At 36.0% G+C, this 19,914-nt stretch overlaps 1 protein-coding gene across 1 annotated transcript in view; it reads left to right on the top strand.

The window, feature by feature from the left end:
• LOC150105746 (relaxin receptor 1-like) overlaps nt 1-6,563 on the top strand; it is a 78,711-nt gene extending 72,148 nt beyond the window's left edge. The window contains exon 18 of the mRNA XM_090395054.1: nt 6,153-6,563. Coding sequence (XP_090251180.1) covers nt 6,153-6,340 — 188 coding nt within the window. The 3' untranslated portion in view covers nt 6,341-6,563. The remainder of the gene's footprint in view (nt 1-6,152) is intronic.
• The last annotated feature ends 13,351 nt before the right edge of the window (nt 6,564-19,914 follow it).

Here is a 19,914-nt window from a genome sequence, read left to right as displayed (position 1 = left end):
ATAGTGGCATATATAGCTGCTCCTAAACAGCTGAAAGGCTATAACAACAACAATAGTTAAAGAGTAAATAATAAAACAGAACAATTGAAAAGTACAACATGTGATAAATAGATATTATAGCTGTAACATATATAATGTTAAATGCAGGTGGAAAGCTTGATTTTTAACTTTTGGAATTCAAGGAAACAATTGAATTATCAAATAATAAATTATTTTGCAGTCATGAGAAATACACTAGTTTCCATAAATCTTGTGACAAAGAGAAAAATCACAATAATTCATATGAGAGTCAGATACATTATGTAAAAAGCGATGCTGTCTGGTTATCATATACAAATGAGTGGCACTGTAACAGTAGCAAATGAGCCACAGCATAAAAGTAGGTATAAATTGGAGTAGTTTTCCATTTCATGTCTGAGGTGAGAACAAGACATTTTGCCATAGCAAAATTTTTTAATATCGCTGCAAGACATCATTTAATTGATGAATTCAGGTGGCGATCCATCACAAGACTAGAGGCCAGCCAAAGACAGGAGAAGGTAGCCACATGGTTGTATATGAGTCATTCCATGAATCATGGACTGTAGAACCAATTCCAATAGTCATGAACAGCATCTCTGAGATGCAGTGAAGGAAGGCCAAGGGCTACAACCGCAGCAGACGACCAATATCTCTGATTATCCACTTGTCAAAATAGGAGCGCTATCCTGAATCAGCTGTGGCTGCAAGACATCATTTAACTGATGAATTCAGGTGGAGATCCATCACAAGACTAGAGGCAAAGACCAGAGAAGATGGCCAGATGATTGTATTTGAATCAGTCTGTGATTCATGGACTATGGAACCAATTTGAACAGTCACAAACAGCATCCACGAGATGCAATGAAGGAAGGTCAAGGGCTACAACCGCAGTAGGTGACTAATAACTCCGATTATCCACTTGTCAAAATAGGAGTGCTATCCCAAATCAGCTATGACCTGATCTCATGTTGACTACAGGAACATTGGTATCTACTTCCAATGTGTGTGTAGAAGGCTTCATGAAGGTAGTCTGTATATGCTAGTCTGCATGCACCTATCCCCAGACCATGGGAAAGAACATTTGAATTGGACTAGGCTCCACATCAACTGGACCCAACACCAATTGGGGTTGGTACTGTTTACAGATGAGTCACACTTTCTCTACAAAGCAATACCAGGATTGCTCTGATCTGAAGAGAACCAGGGACACATTATAATCCTTCTAATATCTGTGAAAGGAATGCTTATGGTCCTGGACCCTATGTTCATCTATATGCTGGTGCAATAGGGGAAACGTTTATCCTACAAGATGATAATGCTCATTCTCATTGAGCAAACCTTATGGAAAAATATTTTCAAGAAGAGATTATCATATGTATGGACTAACCAGCCAGGTCTCCTGACCTAAATCCTATTCAGCATGTCTAGGATGGTCAGGCATGGTAGACATGCTGCTCTGCACCCTCCCCCCTCCAAACCTTGAGGAATTTAGAAGAGCTTTGCAAGAGCGATGACTATTATTATCAACTGAGTTCCTGGACACATTATGAACCATTGCTGTGAGAGATGACCACATTCCTTACTGAGGCACTTTGATAATTTCATTTTGACCTCTTGTTTTTGACCATTCTTTTCATGTACCCATTTCTTACTGAATTGAACCATTTATTTACAATGTTTGTGGGAGTTTCTTTCACATCTCAATATAAATACTGCTTTTCGCTAAATTGCATAAAAATTCATCATATAGTCTTTGAGTCATCGTGATTTTCTCTGTTCCTTATATGGAAACAGTGAACCAAGTAGGATAACTTCCCAAAATTGAGAAATCCTTGTATCTGTGCTAAGAATTTATTATTTGATAATGTCAGTTGTCATTTCCATGAAGTTTAATAGTTACAAACAGAGCTCCCTCTTGCATCTAACAACATGTATAATCATATACTAGTTGTTGAAAGTGTTTTCACTTGATGTTGAAAACTTCCACTAACTAGCTCTAATCCAGAGCCCTAATCCTTATTTTAATAAGGTGTTAAATCTTTTCACTACTTGTAGATGAGAAATATATGACCTCTGGATACACTCCCAAAAGGATGTGTGCTTTGCATTATTGGATACTAAGGCAATTAATGTGAAGTCACTAGTCTCTATGTACAAGTAGCATAGCTGCACAGATACTTCACATGCAAACTTTGTTTGCTTATGCTTGGAACAGGAATGTAATTTCTAGGCATCTTTAATTTAATTATCAAATGCTGGAATTTATGGTTGATATTTATCCTCCCCCTTTTTCAACTATACACAAAATGGTCTACAAAAAAAAGACCAAAAATTCTGCTCTTATTAAACAATGCACTTCGATCATAAGTGAATTCTGTATGTTAACTGTTTATAGTTATGTGCTTAAGCATTCTCACAATACAAATAAACAACGAGAAAGGAAGATTAATACCACTGAAAAAAATATCTTGAATCAAAATAAGATGATTGGAAAACATCTTTACAAGAAATGGAAATAAAAAGGAAGAAAGAATGAAAAGAAAAAAAAAAAATAGAAGAAGCCACTTCTTAATGAGGAATGGGAGGGGGGGGGGGGAGAATAAACTTTCCTGATCTTCAGGAATAGTGAAATGATTATGAAGCTCTGTGTGGGAAAGTGAGGGAAGATCAAATCATTATGGATGAACTAGAAGTTGGGAGGAGGGGGTTCTAAAAAAAATCAGTTTCATAATTTTGTGGTTTATTAAATACCAGAAATATCGATGGGTGTTCTAATTGTACATGGGAGAGAGGAATTAATTTGTCAGAAACTCATTTTAAAAATCTAACTAAAGTCTGTTGTCTATTGACATTAACAGCTTCATTAAGTCATTTTCGCTGAGAGCATTACAATATTAAAATTCCATAACTAGACATTTATCTAAGTCTAGATAAATGTATCTGTTTGTCTAGATATATAGACAAATGTATCTATTCGATGTACATTATCCCCTCTGTTATTCATTATCTATATGGATCACATTATGAAGGAATGTGGTATTAAACCTGATATCAAAATTGGAGATGTTAATGTCAGCTCTTTGCTTTATGCGGATGATGTTATACTTCTAAATAAATATGCTACAAGTCTGCAAGATTCTCTGACTAAATTGAATAGCTGTTGTAATAGATATGGTATGAAGGTCAGCAATAAAGAGACAAAGACAATGAAAATAGGCAGAATCATTGAAAATGTCAACTGTGTTGTGAATGGAGAACCTGTGGCACAAGTAAAACATTTCAGCTACTTAGGCACAATTTTTACTGAAGATGGTAAACTAAATATAGAAATAGACAACAGAATCAGCAAAGCTGGTATCGTGGGAAGTCAATTGAATAAATTCATATGGAATAAGAAAGAAATTAGTCGGAACACTAAATTAGCTGTATACAAGACTGTGTTCAAACCAATTTTAACTTATGGATCTGAGAGCTGGGTCAGAAGTAAAACACTTGACCAAAGACTAGAGACCGCAGATATGAGAGTCCTGAGAAAGATTAGAGGCGTGAACAGATGGCATCAATGGCAATATCATATTAAAAATGAGGATATTAGGAAAGAACTTGACATTGTCAGCATCCAGGAATGCGTTAGCAGAGCTAATCTCAGATGGTATGGTCACTTAAATAGAATGGGAGAGGAAAGATTAGCAAAACAAGTGTTCTCTGCCAGGTTGGCAGGAAAACGACCCAGAGGAAGACCAAGATATAGGTGGATTGATACGGTACAAAGTGCCTTAGACGATAGAAATATAAGATCTGATAATGTTGGAGTCTTGACAAGTAACAGACTGATTTGGAGGAAAATTGTAGATAGGAAGTTAGTAATGATGTAATTTTTTCATGTAGTACTGTCATATCCTGTACACCCCTTGAGGGTACATGGCAGGAATTTGATGATGATGATGAATCTATTTGTCTCTTTTGTAGGAAAAATACATTCATTCACTATATTGCTTGTACACCAAATAAACTTAATTATTGATACTTTTTTAATAAGTGTGAAAGATTTGAATTTCATTTACTTATTTTTATTTATTTATTTTTTTTTTTGAAGGAAGTGGAGGTATAAGTGTAATCAGTTTTCAACTTATATTTCTCTCTATTTCTATGTAGCCTAATTATGACTGATATTTTTGGGAAAGCAAATTCATCTTTATAATAACCAACGTTTCTCCTAAACATCTAACTGCTGGTCTGGTTGGCTGAATGGTTAGCATATCTATCCACTCTCCAACCAACAAGGCAGTGAGTTCAAATTTGATCCCTAGAGTAGAGTTTTCAAGAAAATAGGAGGGGGGGGGGATTCTCAGCTCCTGTGTATAGTTCGCCCACCGATTTGAGGTCCCTCGAAACTACTGCGCATGTCAGAAAAAGGAGAATCCATTCCGATAATAGGGTAATCAGTCTGTCTTCTGGGATGTAATAATAAACAAACTGAGTTTGTTTATTATTACAGGTCGGAAAATTTAGCTTTTCTTTTACGAACATTGCTGTTTTTAAAGTGCAACTATTTTGCTTGTATAACAGTTGGAAAAATGTACGTAGAGTGTTAATACGTGCAAATACTGCGTTCTACATAAAACAATGTCACTTCGCTCCATGATAAGTTTCCTTTTATTCCGGGACTATTTAAAACAAAATCCGATTTCGTGAAGTATTTTCCTTAAAGTTTCTCTTTTCCAAGGAAAATTAATTTTTTCTTTAAGCACAGGAATCAATTTCGGAACAGTTGGCACTCTTTTCTCGAATACGTAAAATTCGATAATAGCTCTTCTTAAAACGTCTACATCAAAATCATTCAAAGCTACGGTTTCGATGGTTTTCTTTCTCTGGCGCTTTTTTTTTTAGGAGATTTAAATTTTGGCTTACCTTCACCTTTTGATTCCCTACGAATTCTTTTAACAGTCGACCCCGATACCCGCAATTGCACTTGCACATTTTATGACTTGAGAAAGGGGAACAAAAAGAAGGCCTTCTGACGATTCTTTTTCGCAGAATGTCAGCACATTATTCAATATTCTTTTGCAAGAGCTACTGAAACGTTTAACAACAGAACTTGTTGACTGTACTGGATCCATCATACAAATTAATAATAAAAAAAAATGCAAAAAGAGAACAACAAAAATCAAGCTAGTACTAGTACAGCGACAGACAAGAAAGCACGTGATTTCGCACATCTTTCATTTCTTTCTCCCCTTCAGCATGAATCGACTATTCTTGGCACAAAGCCAAGAAGGGACCTAGAAGTGGTGGGCGAACTATAGTACAAATTTGCTATAGGTTTACAACCTTTCATGGGAGTTACATTACAAAAAAAAAGTAGATATCATGAAGACAAATTAGATTTTTGTTTTACAACTATTAGTTATATTCACATGTTATGTGAAAAACTGCTCTCAACATAATATCACACAGTGAAAAGTTATGCACCTGATATTAAATTATCACTTCCTTCTCCCTAAAGTGGCAATTACAAAATCCCCAAAAGTATAGTATTTACATATAGAACTTGTTATAATACAAAATGTGTGCAATTACTAAACCTTTTAGTTTGCTGACCATAACTATGCTACATTTCAAATAAAAAACCAGTCATTCCACATAATCTAGAGTTGTGGTTAAGGTGACAGAGTGGCGAAGATGAAGATCAGAATTGGAATGATAACTATAGGATTCTGATAAATGAGGTTAAAGAAAAGCACTGTTTAGCAATCTACTTAGTATTACAATAAGAAGGCAAACTGGACAAAGGAGAAGTAAATAACAGTCTATTTAGATTCTGAAAAGGCCTTTGACAGATTGCCACATCATAGTCACGTACCGCATGATTATAGCAAACAGCATCATAACCCTATAACAATCTACTAAAAATCTGTCAATTCCTATAGCCATAATGCTGTTCTAAAGAAAATAACAATAATATAGTATTAGAATATTATAGTAAACTATTAACTATAACAAACTACTCCTGTGGTCTGGTCTTTATGAATTTGCAATAGTGAAAATCAACTGTATCATATCTCATGACAGAAAAATCACATATGAATTATCAAGCTTTATATAATATTTAAATACTTTTCTTTTATCAGATTCTAGAACAGCTGGCTCCTCATCACTCACCCAAAGCTTGACAACTACAGAAGCACAATCAATTAGTAGCAGTTCCATATTGTTAAATGGCACACAACGACCTTCTGCCTCCATAGGAGCTGAGAATGACAGCTGTTTGGCCACAAATTTCTATCATCTCACTGATGTTTCTGAATCATCTATATAAATAAGCATTTTCAATTAGTTATTCCAAGGTATATGATAATCTCAGATCAGCTCAATGGGTATAATGGCATCTAAAAAGATTTTCTGTAAGACATTGCTTCTGACAAAAGAATCTCATAAATATTCATCATTTAATGTACATAAAGCTTCACATATAAATTTATCATGAAGAATGTTTGAATTATTTTCCAGAAATATGTTTCCATTCTAATTATTCAATGATGTACAGAAAGAATTCTAGATGTATATAATTAACTGTCTTGTACATATATGGGTTTTATGAGAGTAAAATTAAATTAAACCCTCAAATTAGATCTATGAATTCAATATGAATTGCAGAAAAACTTATCACTCACTCACACACACACAATAACATTTCTTTCTTAAAAGAAATAAAATATATAAGAAACACTCAGGCACAGATTTATTTAATTATGAGACTGAATTTACTTTTTTTTTTTTTTAACCTTTGGAGTAATAGATATTACAATTACAGCTGCAATTAGAGGTTAAAATTCATAAACTTTTATTCTTATTTTGAAACAGACTAAAGCCTTTTAACTTTCTACTTTCAAACATCAAACATAAAAAACATACAATTTCAATCATATGGTCACTAAAGTACTGTTGCTTACATTGCATTGCTGAGAATGTAGAGAAAATTTTTGTGCTAAAAAAAGCTGTGGCAGGTAATGTGACAGAAACCACTTCCTGGCATATAAGTAGCTGCAAAACTTGTGGATTTTATAACCAGAAAAGGCTATTTAATACTGATAACAAATGTCATTATTTTATGTCGGCATTATTTTGTTAATTGATCCCCTACTTACATACAAATAAATATTGTGTAATTGCCATCCATGAATCCAGTGAACCATGTATTTTTCTACTTCGGTAAGTATCCTACTGGCACTTAACATTATTCTTGCCTACGTAAAGCACTGATGTGCTATAGGTTTTACAAACCACCACTGAACAAGTAGAAGAGTTCCAATAGTGTTTTAATAAAAAGCGTAAGGAGAATACGCAAAAGCAATACATAAGATCATGTTTACTAGGTTTATACTTCATGATTATCAGAATTACAAAAAGGGAAGGAACTATTACAGTGGAAATCTTTCAATCAAGTACTGATATAAATATATGTGGCATCTATGACAGTAAGAATAAAAACAAACTACTTGCAAAGAACAAAAAACAAAAATTCTCATAGTATTACCACTATCTATTATGCATGGTTTTGCAATGATGGCATTTTTATTTTATTGGAAAAGCTCTATGATATTATAAACTGTTAAAAATTTGAACCCTGAGAACTGTCATACAGCATTTACAACTCTTGAAATCTGTATTTAGTAGATTTATCATCATCAAATTCCTGATATCTATCCTTGGTGGGTATACAGCATATTATGACAGTACTGCATGAAAAAGTTACATTGTTACTAATTTCCTATCGACATTTTTCCTCCAAATTAATCTGTTTTCTGTTTAGACTCTGCCATCATAAGATCTTATATTTCTGTCTTCTAAGCCATTTTTTTACTGTATCGATCTACCTCCTAGATCTTGGCTTTCTTCTGGATCTTTTTCCCACCATCCTAGCAAAAAAAAAAAAAAAACGTTTTTTTGGTAACCTTTCCTCTCTTATTTTAAGTGACCATACCACCTGAGAGTAGGTCTGCTCACACATTCCTAAATGCTAACAATATCAAGCTTCTTTTCACTTCTGTAAGTTTTCTCAGAACCATCATGTCGATAAGACTTTTCATATTCCTTGCATCTTCTCCCCATGTGAATTTGTGCACATTTTCATGTTGGAACATGGTGTTAGTAATAATTTGTCCATGTCCTGAACAGAAATCCAGCAGTTACTTAAAATTACTATTAGCCTGGCTCTTTTCTACAAATTTTTCCCTAACAATTTTATGCCTGATAATCATTTTCTGTTCTGCTATTTAGATCTCTAACAAGGATTGACTTTCCTTTTTCTTTGTGTCAGCTGCAGTCTGTAATACCTAGAAAAATTCCTCCACTTCTTACTTAGGAGAACCTTCTATGAGACCAAAGATGCAAATAAGTTTCGCTGTCTAGTTCATGGTTTTTCCCAAACTTTTCCTATGATGGAACACTTCACAAATCCTGAAATTTTAACTGAACACCTTGGTTAGAGTCGCGTATCATTGGTCTCATATTCAATGTAAAGCTCAGCGCACACAATCGCCACAGCAGGCTGTATCGCATCACAAAAATGCGACAGCACACACTACAGGCGTGCCAGGCTGCAGACATCACATCGACCTTGCTTGTGACCGTACATTTCCTAGAATAGATACCTCCATACTTCACTCGTGCTCGGATGCGTCGACAACCACGGGCAGCTGAGTCAAAGTTAGCATGCACTGGCCTTAATAGCAGAATCCACATGCAAAGTGAGGAGCATCTGATTTTCAAACATGTTTAAACTTGTTGCAGCATTTAAAACCATTCCAGGCTCATATTAATTTTGATAATTTTTCACGGAACACAGTTTGGGAAATGCTGCTCTAGTAGAGTGATGTGGGCAAATACCTCATTCTGGTATTTGCCCACATCACTCTACTTGATATTGCCTACTGTTCAAGAAGATTACCCTCATATTTTGCTTTGAATACTATGGCTACTCCTTTTTCCTGATTATTATTGCCTGAATATAACACCTTGTATATGTTGATCAGAAAAAAAAATCTTACCTGCTTTTGTCTTCTTTGTTTCAGAACACTGATTACCAGGGTAGTCTGAAAAGTTCTCAGCCTAACAATGAAAAAACGAATTTATAATTTCAAAATTATTTTTATTTTTCAACATAATCTCCCTTAAGACTAATACATTTATTCCAGCTTTACTCCAGCACCATTATCCCATCTCCCTGTAATGGTTCTCAGTAAGATCTGCAAAATACCCCCACTACAGCTGCAATCACCTGTTGATTTGAAGAAAAATGCTGACCATTGAGGAAGAGTTTTAGTTTTGAGAAGAGATAGAAGTCAAAAGGGAGCCAAATCTGGGGGAATAGGGTGGATGTTCCAACAATTCATAGTGCAGATCCCTTAATTTTCCCATTGCCAAAACACTTTTGTCAGCAGGTGCATTGTCCTGATAAAAGATGATTTTTTTTCTTCTACAAACCGGGTCTTTTCTCACGAATTTTTTCATCTAGTCTGATTAAAAGATCTGAATAATATTCCCCGGTTATTGTTTTACCCTTTTCAAGATAATTAATAAACCAAATGCCTTCAGCATCCCAAAACACCAATGTCATGACCTTTCCTGCTGATGGAACTGACTTTGTCTTCTTTGGCGTGGAACAACCAGCTTCTGTGCACTGTTTTTACTGCTGTTTGGATTCTGGTGTGTAATGGTGAATCCAAGTTTCATCCATAGTAATAAATCAACACACAAAATCAGTTTTATTCTTGTTAAAACGCTCTAAGTACTGTTCAGAAATTTTCATGCGAGTGCATTTTTGATCTGCTGTGAGCAAGCGCGGGTAAACCCATCTTGCGCAAAGCTTTTTCATATGCAATTCTTCATGCAAAATCTAATCAGATTTCATGCACTTTGACTCGCCGGTCATCCAATACCATATTGTGTACTTGATCAATGATTTCTGGTGTTGTTACACTTTTTGGACGTCCTTCACATGGTTCATCTTCAAGGCTGGTACGGCCATGTTTAAACTCACCATCTCATTTCTTAATTGTCAAAAAAAAGGAGAAGAGTGCCCATAAACTTTTATGAACTTGGAATGAATTTCTTTTGGAGGTTAAACCTTCTTTTTCAAAGAATTTTATAAATGCATGATACTCAATTTTATCCATTTCATGGGATACAGACAACACTTTTGCTTCATACAGCTGTATAAAACAAACTACTTGATAGAATGACTTGCAATTTCACATGGATGCTTATGACAGATGTACCAACTTAGAAAGAAAAAAAGCCTTGCTGATAGTGTCGCCATCTATGGTCGAGGCTGAGAACTTTTCAGACCACCCTCGTATGTTGATCTGGTACTTATCCAATTCTTCTGCTAGTTCCATTTCTTTTTCATTGATGCTTCTTATATTTATGGTGCCAATTTTGAGCTCTGGTGATGTAGAGTTGGAAATTTGTGTAGATTTAAAATTAGATTTATGTAGCTGAAACGTTGATTAAAAAAAAAAGTTTGCATCATCTCTAGCAAATTTTCAACTACATAAATCTAAGAAATACTTATGAATTATGAAAAGTTACATATAAACTATACAAGGGGGCACCCAAAAATAACAGGTTTATAATCCTATATTCTAAGTCCTTCAAAGTACTCTCCATGTGAGTCAATGCACTTGTCCCAACATTTTTTCCACTGCTGGAAACAGTTCTGGAACTGTTCAACTGGAATACTGTTTATGGCCAACAGTGACTTTTCTTTCACTTTGTCCACATCAACAAATCGCTGCCCTTTCGTGGTTTTCTTTATCTCTGGGAATAAAAAAAAAGTCACATGGAGAGAGAGAGATCAGGCGAGTAGAGAGGGTAAGAAACAATCGCCATGTTGTTTTTTGTCAAGAACTGTTAGACAAGACTGTGAAGGCTGTGGCATTGTCATGGTGCAGCAGCCAATCTCTGCTACTCCACATTTCTGGCCGTTTTTGTCTATCACACAGTCTTCTCAAAACGTTGAGATAAAAATGTTGGTTCACTCTGTCCAAGAGGAGCAAATTTTTTGTGTACAATTCCATTCACATCAAAAAACAAATCAACGTTGTCTTGCCATTTGATCAAACTTGATGTGCCTTCTTGGGTCTTGGCGAATTTGCATGTTTCTATTGGCTTGATGCTTTTATTTCTGGATCATAACCGTAGCACCAAGACTCATCCCCAGTCAAATTTTGAAAAACATTTCTGGTCATTAAGAACTTGCTCCTTCAAATCGCAGCAAACGAGGCACAAATTTAGCAGACACATTTCATTTGCAAATCTTCTGTGATAATTCACTGACCCAAACTACACAAATTCATCTCTTCGAAAACTTGCTCAATGATCTTTTGACAGTCTTCATTGATTACTGGCAAACCTTTTTGATCTTTTCATCATTTCTGTTTGTCGAAGGTAAGCCAGCTTGTGGTTGGTCTTCGACTGGCATGTCCCCATTTTTGAAATGGGAAGACCACTTGTAGACCTGCATTTTACTGAAAGCATCATCTTTAAAAGTTTGCCAAAGCATAATGTTACGTCATTGGTTTTCTGTAAATTCGCTACTATTATCTTTCTGGTGCACTAAGAATAAATCTCTAAACTATCTCTCTGGGACCTGTTTCCCTTTTCAAGCTCTGACGATATTTGTTTGTTTTTAGCTGCGCCAGTCAGAGCTTTAGGACAGAAAATTCTTGTCCAAAGAAACCTTCCTGGAGGTCAAGTTACCTAACCTTATTAAAAGAATTAAGTAGCTTAAAGTTATCTTAACATACAGTCATGGCCTAAATGCTCTTAGCTTCCTGTGTATTCCCCTTATGCATAAGTCTGTGGTTTTATGAGTGGTAAAATCAGGTCTCATACTCAGATAAAACTCAGGCTTACATAAAAAAACATGTTTATTAAGTCGACAAAGAGATTACATATAAGTTAACATGTCAAAGGCTAATCACATTTTTATCATTACTAAATCACTAGTTAAGCAAATAAGAAATGTTCAAACTGACAAGTATGCTATTCACATTCCATGGGTAAATTAAATCCACACATAGCACAAGACATAAGTCAACTTCTAAACTAAATTTTCTGTCATTTTACTCCTTCACATTAGATTAGGAACCGCACAATCATAAGTTCTCAGACTACCAGTCCAACACAGTCAATAAATCACTGCACATGGTCACTATAAAGTTCTCTTTCCTCCTAGTCAAAATTCTTGTTCCTTCTTTCATCTAAAACTAATTATTACATAAGTAAAAGAAAGGTTTTAGTACTTTACCACCTTGACGTGATGATATCGTGATTCTTTCGTCCGTCCTTTGTTTGGGGGATATCTTTCTGCTATGGTAGGTTGCCTCCACGTGGCAGTCATGTGCTAATCGCAAATTGGGCATTTTGCTTTGCTGGACACATGCTCATCTCATGGTTTGTTGTCGTTAGCTCGACCGCCATCAAGGGGAATCCTTTGCTATCTCACATCGGTAAAACCTTTGCTGATGGCCCGAACTGGAAAACTGCCGTCATCTCGCATGTAGGCTTGTCCGACTCGCGTCAGTCAGCAACGGGGAAAGGTTGCAGCTTGTCATTGTCAAGCTTCCTTCCGATCATCGGCATCACTAGTCCACACGAGAACACAGGACAGGCAACAACAAGGCAAAAAAAAAAAAAAAAAAAAAAAGAGAGAGAGAGAGAGAGAGCTTCAAACACACCTGAACTCGATTTTATCATCCTTCATAGCACCCTCTTTCTGCCTTCAAATCTTATTCACGGAGCCTCCCTATTTGCTCTTATGAAGTGGCATCACATTTCTGCTCATCGATGAGCGCGCTTTTCGTGGAATGCGAATTCCATTCGCTTTCCACGAACACCTTTGCCTCGGAGTTTACGTCATCGGCGGAGGTCAGCAAGCAACCTTTGGACTTTTGTTAGCACTTACACGTTCTTGTATAGAGCATAATTTAACATTAAAGCTTTAAACAATACATTTATGTTTAGATATGAAATTTTTCTATTTTTCATTTTCTAAAGAAAATGTGACATGTTTTTTCATATAATATGCTTACTTTGCCAACAGTGCAAGTATTTTCTTACTTAGTATTGTGTTTTAGTTAAATCTTGAATGAACGATTCTTTTCTTGGAAGTCCTCATTCGAGATCTAATAATAACAATAGTTTCAACTGTGGTTTTACCCAAAAGAAAACAAAATTTCACGCACACACACACACTCTGTTCCTTATGGTCAGCCATCATAAACCATCAAACTTGATGGCAAGTACTAACAAAAAAAACAGCCAAAACAACAAAGCAGTTCACACAGGATGACACCACTTGCTAGATTGCTGCAGAAAACTGCACTCACTCACAATGCCTAGTGCCATCATCTGTAACTAGAAAATGCAAGCTTGTCATGTTAAGATTCCAGTTATTTTGGTGTACCCTCGTGTGTGTGCGTGTGTGTGTAACATCATTAACTTTCTGATATGTACCCTTAAAGGATGTTCAGGCTACTATGACAGCACTACATGATTAAGTTTACAGTATCATTAACTTCCGTAAATTTCCTCCAAATCAGTCTATTACATGTCAGCAATCCAATATTGTCATATCTAACATTTTGGGTGCTAAAGGGTAAAAGCTGTATAACTGAGAGGAGACCTCCACATCGCCTTTAAAGGAATGCGTAGAATCGACACAACAAGGGCTTTTGACCTAATGTCCAATCCTCACCTTCTTTTGGTACACCCTGTTAGGTATCTATCTGGATACTGAAAGAACGAGGATGGGCTGGCAATTTGGGATTTAGCTGACCAAATTATATTCTTATTGGCTTAAACCAAAATATAAAAATGATGGTACAACATGAAAGAGTTTCATACCAGCTGGTGCGTCGCCAGTTAAACAAGGGCCCCCTTTGTTTTTGCCAGGAAACCAGAGCAAACAACAAAAAGCAAGCTACTGGACAGATCCTAAAAGATACCGCAGCTCGTCACCAGAGTTTAAGATTGGTACTATCAACATAAGAAGTCTGAATGGCAAAGACATAGAGCTAGCTGAGGAATTGGATAAGTAACAGATTAACATAATAGGGGTGACTGAAACAAAAAAGACAAAATCTCTGAGATTTTTCTGAGCAATAAATACAAAATGTTATATTCAGGCAATGACAATCAGGGAAAGAAGGTGTAGCTATAGTACTGAACACAAAATATAAGGCTAATCTTGAATGGTAAGCATTATCAAGTAGAGTGATGTGGACAAATATCAGAATGGGAAACTAGACAATGAGACTTATTTGTGCCTATGGTCCCACAAAAGGTTCTGCTAAGGTAGAGTTAGAGGAATTTTTTTGAGGCTTTTAGAAAAAGCAACTGACACAATGAAAAATGAAAAGTTGGTCCTTGTTGAGGATCTAAATAGCAGAGTAGGAAATGATGGTCAGACATACAAAAATATTTTGGGAAAATTTAGAGAAAAGAGCAAAGCAAATAACAATGACAAATACTTGTTGGATTTCTGCTCAGGACATGGACTGGTTATAACTAACACCATGTTCCAACATAAAAATGTGCACAAATTCACATGGAGAGAAGACGCAAGGAATAAGAAAAGTCTCATTGACTATGTTATTGTTGATAGTGATGTTTTCTCTCTGGTGCAGGACACGAGCGTGTACAGAGGATTTGAAATTGGAAGTGATCACCATTTAGTCTTGAGCAGGATAAAACTGAATTTCATATTGAAAAGAAGAACATGTAAGTTTTAAAGCAAATAAAAGTTGAGCACCTCTCAGATGTAAACTATAGACTAAAATACACAAACATCATTCAAGAAAAAATGAAAGAAATTGAAAACAAAAACCAAACCTTGAAGATTCAGTGGCAAGTCCGGAAGAAAACATTGATTGAGTGATTCAGCCAGAGAGGTATGTAGTGAGGTTGTCTGCAGGGATAGAAAAATCAGAACCCCATGGTGGACACAGGAAGTTAAAGAAGCAGGAAAAGAAGAAAGCATATCAAAAGTTCCTGTCAAATAAGTCAGCTTGTGCTCTTCGAGAATACAGAGACAAATGTAAGAAAGCTAAACGCTGTGTAAAACTAGCTAAACAAAAATCATGGGAGGACTTTGGTAAGAACATACAAAATAAATATCAAGAAGGTGTCAAAATATTCTGGAGGCTGTTGAAAAAGCTCAGAAATGGAGGAAAGAGTGCTGTAAAAGGAATTAGAAATGATAAAGGTGACATGAAAACTGGAGAAAAAGATATCCTTGATGTATGGAGTAATTACTTCGAAAAGTTGCTAAATTGCCAGAAATGCTCAAGTATGAAGGTATAAAAGTCTTAGTGTTTGCACTCTATAGTTCAGAAGGCCTGAACAAAGGGACGAATTCCAGATGATTGGAGTAGAGGTTTCATAGTACCCATATATAAAAAGGGAAATAAAACTGAATATGAGAATTAGAGGTATTTCTCTACTGAGTGTTCCTGGAAAGATTTATTCAAGTATACTTGAGAAAGGTTGAGAAGGATTGTGGAAGGGTTAAGAACAAGCTGGATTCAGGCCAAATAGAGGCTTGTCAGGATCAAATTTTCACATTATGACAAATAGTTGAGAAATCGTGCAAATATAACAAAGATCTGTATTTAAGTTTTGTAGATCTGGAAAAAAGGCATATGACAGGGTGCCAAGAGAGAAGCTGTTCAAAGTGCTACAGTTGTATAGTGTCGATGGAGCATTATATCAAGCAATACTTCGTCTTTATTTAAGTTGTAAGTCAGCAGTTAGAATTGAAGTACAGGAAGATGGTTTTATGTTAAATCCAGTGTCAGACAAGGTTGTATATTATCCCCTCTGTTATTTATTATCTATATGGATCACATTATGAAGGAAAGTGGTATTAACCTCCCTACCATCTGTGGTGGATGAAACAGTGAGACCTAATTGCACTTCTTATCCATATTATTCAATAGGTGTTTTAGAATCACATCCAGATTTTGCTTGAAATCTATAGACATCATGGCCGGTTGGGGTGTTAACCTGATATTAAAATTGGAGATGTTAATCTCAGCTCTTTATTATAAGCAGATGATGTTATACTTCTAAATAAATCTGCCTCAAGTCTGCAAGATTCCCTGACTACATTGAGTAATTCTTGTAATAGATTTGGTATGAAGTCAGCAATAACAAAACAAAAGACAATGAAAATAGGCAGAATCATTGAAAATATCAACTGCATTTTGAATGGAGAACCTATAGAACAAGTAAAACATTTCAGCTACTTAGGCACGATTTTTAGTGAAGATGGTAAATTAAATATGGAAATAGACAACATAATCAACAAAGCTGGTATGGTAGGAAGTCAACTGAATAAATTTATATGGAATAAGAGAAATTAGTTAAAACACTAAATTAGCTGTATACAAGACAGTGTTCAAACCAATTTTAACCTATGGATCTGAGAATTGGGTTAGAAAAAAAACACTTGACCAAAGACTAGAGACCACAGATATGAGAGTCCTGAGAAAGATTAGAGGAGTGAACAGATGGCATCAGTGGCAATGTCATATTGAAAATGAGGATATTAGGAAAGAACTTAATATTGTTAGCATCCAGGAATGCGTTAGCAGAGCGAATCTCGGGTGGTATGGTCACTTAAAGAGAATGGGAGAGGAAAGATTAGCAAAACAAGCATCCTTTGCCAGGTTGGCAGGAAAAAGACCCAGAGTAAGACCAAGATATAGGCGGACTGATACAGTAAAAAGTGCCTTAGAAGATAGAAATATAAAATCTGATAATATTGAAGTCTTGACAGGTAACAGATTGATTTGGAGGAAAATTGTAAATAGGAAGTTAGTAATGGTGTAAGTATTTCTGGCAATCAATCCATCTAGCCCTTGGTCATCTTCTAGGTCTCTTTCCTGACATCTTGGCATCAAAAAAGTTTTGCTAACCTTTCCTTTCCCATTCTATTTAAGTGGCCATGCTGTCTTAAATTAGCTCTGCTTACACACTCCTGAATACTAACAATGTCAAGTTCCTTTGTAATGTCTTCATTTTTAATATAATTCTGCCACTGAAACCATTTGTTCGCTCCCCTAATTTTTCTCAGAACCCTCATATCTGTGGTCTCTAGTCTTTGATCAAGCACTTATTTCTAACTCAACTCTCAGCTCCATAAGTTAAAACTGGTTTGAACATCATCTTGTACATTGCTAGTTTAGTGCTTAGGCTAATTTCCCTCTTATTCCATATAAATTTATTCAACTGGCTACCATCATACTACCAGCTATGCTTATTCTGTTGTCTATTTCTAGATTTAACTCGCCATCTTCACTAAAAACTATGCCCAAATACCTAGAATTACTTACTTGTATAGGCTCTCCATTCAAAATGCAAGTGATGTGTTCAATGTTTCTGCCTATTTTCAGTTTTGGTCTTTTTATTGCTGATTTATATATTTAAGAATGGTGGTGGATCATTACTATATCACTGATCAGAGAGCTATCCTATTTATTTTAATTAGTTCTTAGTAGAATGACAAAGTTCTCTATACACAGTTCCTTCATACCAACAATTTCTTCACGTCTACTGAATCAATATCAAAATTAAACTCTCAAAGCTTAACTATATTCTCACTGACTTTCACATGGCTCTCAAAGTAGGCAAGGTGTTTTCCATATAGACTATTCATGTTAGTACTTTTTTAGTTCATTCCATTATTCTCCAATGCTCTCTATTGTGACATAAATTTCACTACCTTTTCAATAGTCCTTAAGAGTAATGTTTGTCTCATCTATTGATTTCAGTGACTGTGAAAACGTTTACAGATGTTATAAGCCTTGAATGATTATTTAACTCTCTTCTCCAAATTTTGGGACCAAGGTGATTGTGTTAAGAAGCAAGAATACCTCAATATTTAGATGGAAAAGTAAACCGGGTGTGCTGAGGTGCATTTTTTGGCAAAAAAAAAGGCTTCAAATATTACTAGCAGTAGCAATTATTTGTAGAAATTCTTTTATAACACTTTTCAGAGCTCTGAAGTTGTTAGTGCAATATACAAGGAGTGACTTAAGCCTTAAAGTCAATAGTATCATTCATCTAGACCAGCAGTTCTCAAACTTTTTTGTCTGGCAGCACACTAAAATCAATAAATAAATTTCATGGCACCCCTAGCATCATTTGCTTTTTATAGAGAGTAAAGTGCCGATTAATTGATTCTGAAAGACTCGCATATATAACCCATAAATAAATTGATATTACAGATACTAAAGATATGAAGGAAAGCGTGTTTAAAAGAAAACATATTTTATTTAAACTAAATTGGTTTATTTTCAAACAACCCAAAAAACATACAAAACAAAAGCTATTATAAAGGTTCAGATAATAAAATATGAACTTGATGTGAAATATGTGCCTGGTGTTGTTTGCATATTTCTTTGATATTTTTTTTATTTCTTCTTCTGCCTCAGTGTACCAAAAATTGTTCTCACAATTGCTGAACAGGTTGGACGAATCAAGGTTTCGCCAATAGCATGAGGCTTCATTTCCTTCGCAATTATTTCAGCATTATTAAAACAGTTAAGGAATAGAACAACGTAGTTAAGGATTTCGGCAACGTCACGTTGCCATCTTCTAAAGGAACTTACAAAAAAGTTACGTGCACGTAGGCACTACAACACAGAAACTGGGAATGAAGAGATGAAGCTATTGTTCTCCTAACAGTCCTGATGGTGCCCTCTAGCAGGCTAAGTAGGTGTTCTTGGCCGTTGGGCTGAAGGTCTGCTGATGTAGGCCTCCCAAATTTGGGGCAGTCGCATACAACCAAATTTGTTGAGGTTTGGAGAATTTCTTAGGGCTGAGGCTGATTCCATAAAGAGTTTCAAATTTGTATTTGCTATGGTGTGTCACTGTAGCTTTCTTCCATATTCTGTGGCGTGTATCCAGAGCATGGTCCGCAAGCCCAGAATGACTGTATTTGTAAAAACGGATGTAGTCCTTGTGTTCCGAAATTCTGATATTCGCTGTCCTGCCTGTTTGGCAAAAGTAAGACAGTTTACAACTGCAAGAGACCTGGTAAACACCAGGTAGGTCTAGGGGAAGTGGTTGGTCTTTAGTGGAGCGGATAAGGGATGCCAATTTTCTGTAAGGTTTGTAACAGGAGGTCAGGTCATGTTTTTTTAAGATTTTGGTAATCTTTTCCGAGGTGCCTCGGATGTAGGGAATGGTGATGGATTTAGAGTAATGGGGGGTGGGAGGGGATCTGTGGTTTGTAGGTTCTAATATTTTTTGGATTTTTTTGGGGGGGGGGGGTAGCCATTGGTTGAGAAAGTGTTGAGGATGTGATTTAGTTCAGTGTTTAGGGCCAAGTCGTTTGAACAGATTAGTTTAGCCCTGTTGTATAGTGTTTTCACTACTCCATATTGTTGTGAGAGGGGGGGGGGGAATTGTTGGTGAACGTATCTGCCTGTATGGGTGGGTTTTCTGTAAACTGAGAAAACCAAAGATCCATTAGGCTGGCGGGTGACTAGTGTGTCTAGGAAAGGGAGGTTGTTGTTTTCCTCTTTTTCCAGAGTGAATTTGATTCTGGGGTGTTGGTTGTTTAAGTGTGTTAAGAAGGAGAGAAGTGTTTCAGAGCCATGTGGCCAAATAGCGAACACATCATCAACGTAGCGAAGCCATATGGTTGGTTTTTGTGGGGCAGAGGCTAAGGCTTTTTCTTCAAAGGTCTCCATAAAGAAATTGGCCAAGGGTGGGGAGAGTGGTGAACCCATGGCTGTCCCCTCTATTTGTTTGTAGAAATAATGCATAACCAACGTATAAGCCAGTCTACGAGAATTATTTCAGCGACTAAATAACTCG

This window comes from Typopeltis vanoorti, chromosome 6 (genome assembly GCF_054136105.1).
Source record: "Typopeltis vanoorti isolate ZY-2024b chromosome 6, IOZ_Tvanoo_1.0, whole genome shotgun sequence".
Classification (NCBI taxonomy): Eukaryota; Metazoa; Arthropoda; class Arachnida; order Uropygi; family Thelyphonidae; genus Typopeltis; species Typopeltis vanoorti.
The sequence above is the reverse complement of the archived record's forward strand: the minus strand, read 5'-3'. Positions and strand labels throughout refer to the sequence as shown.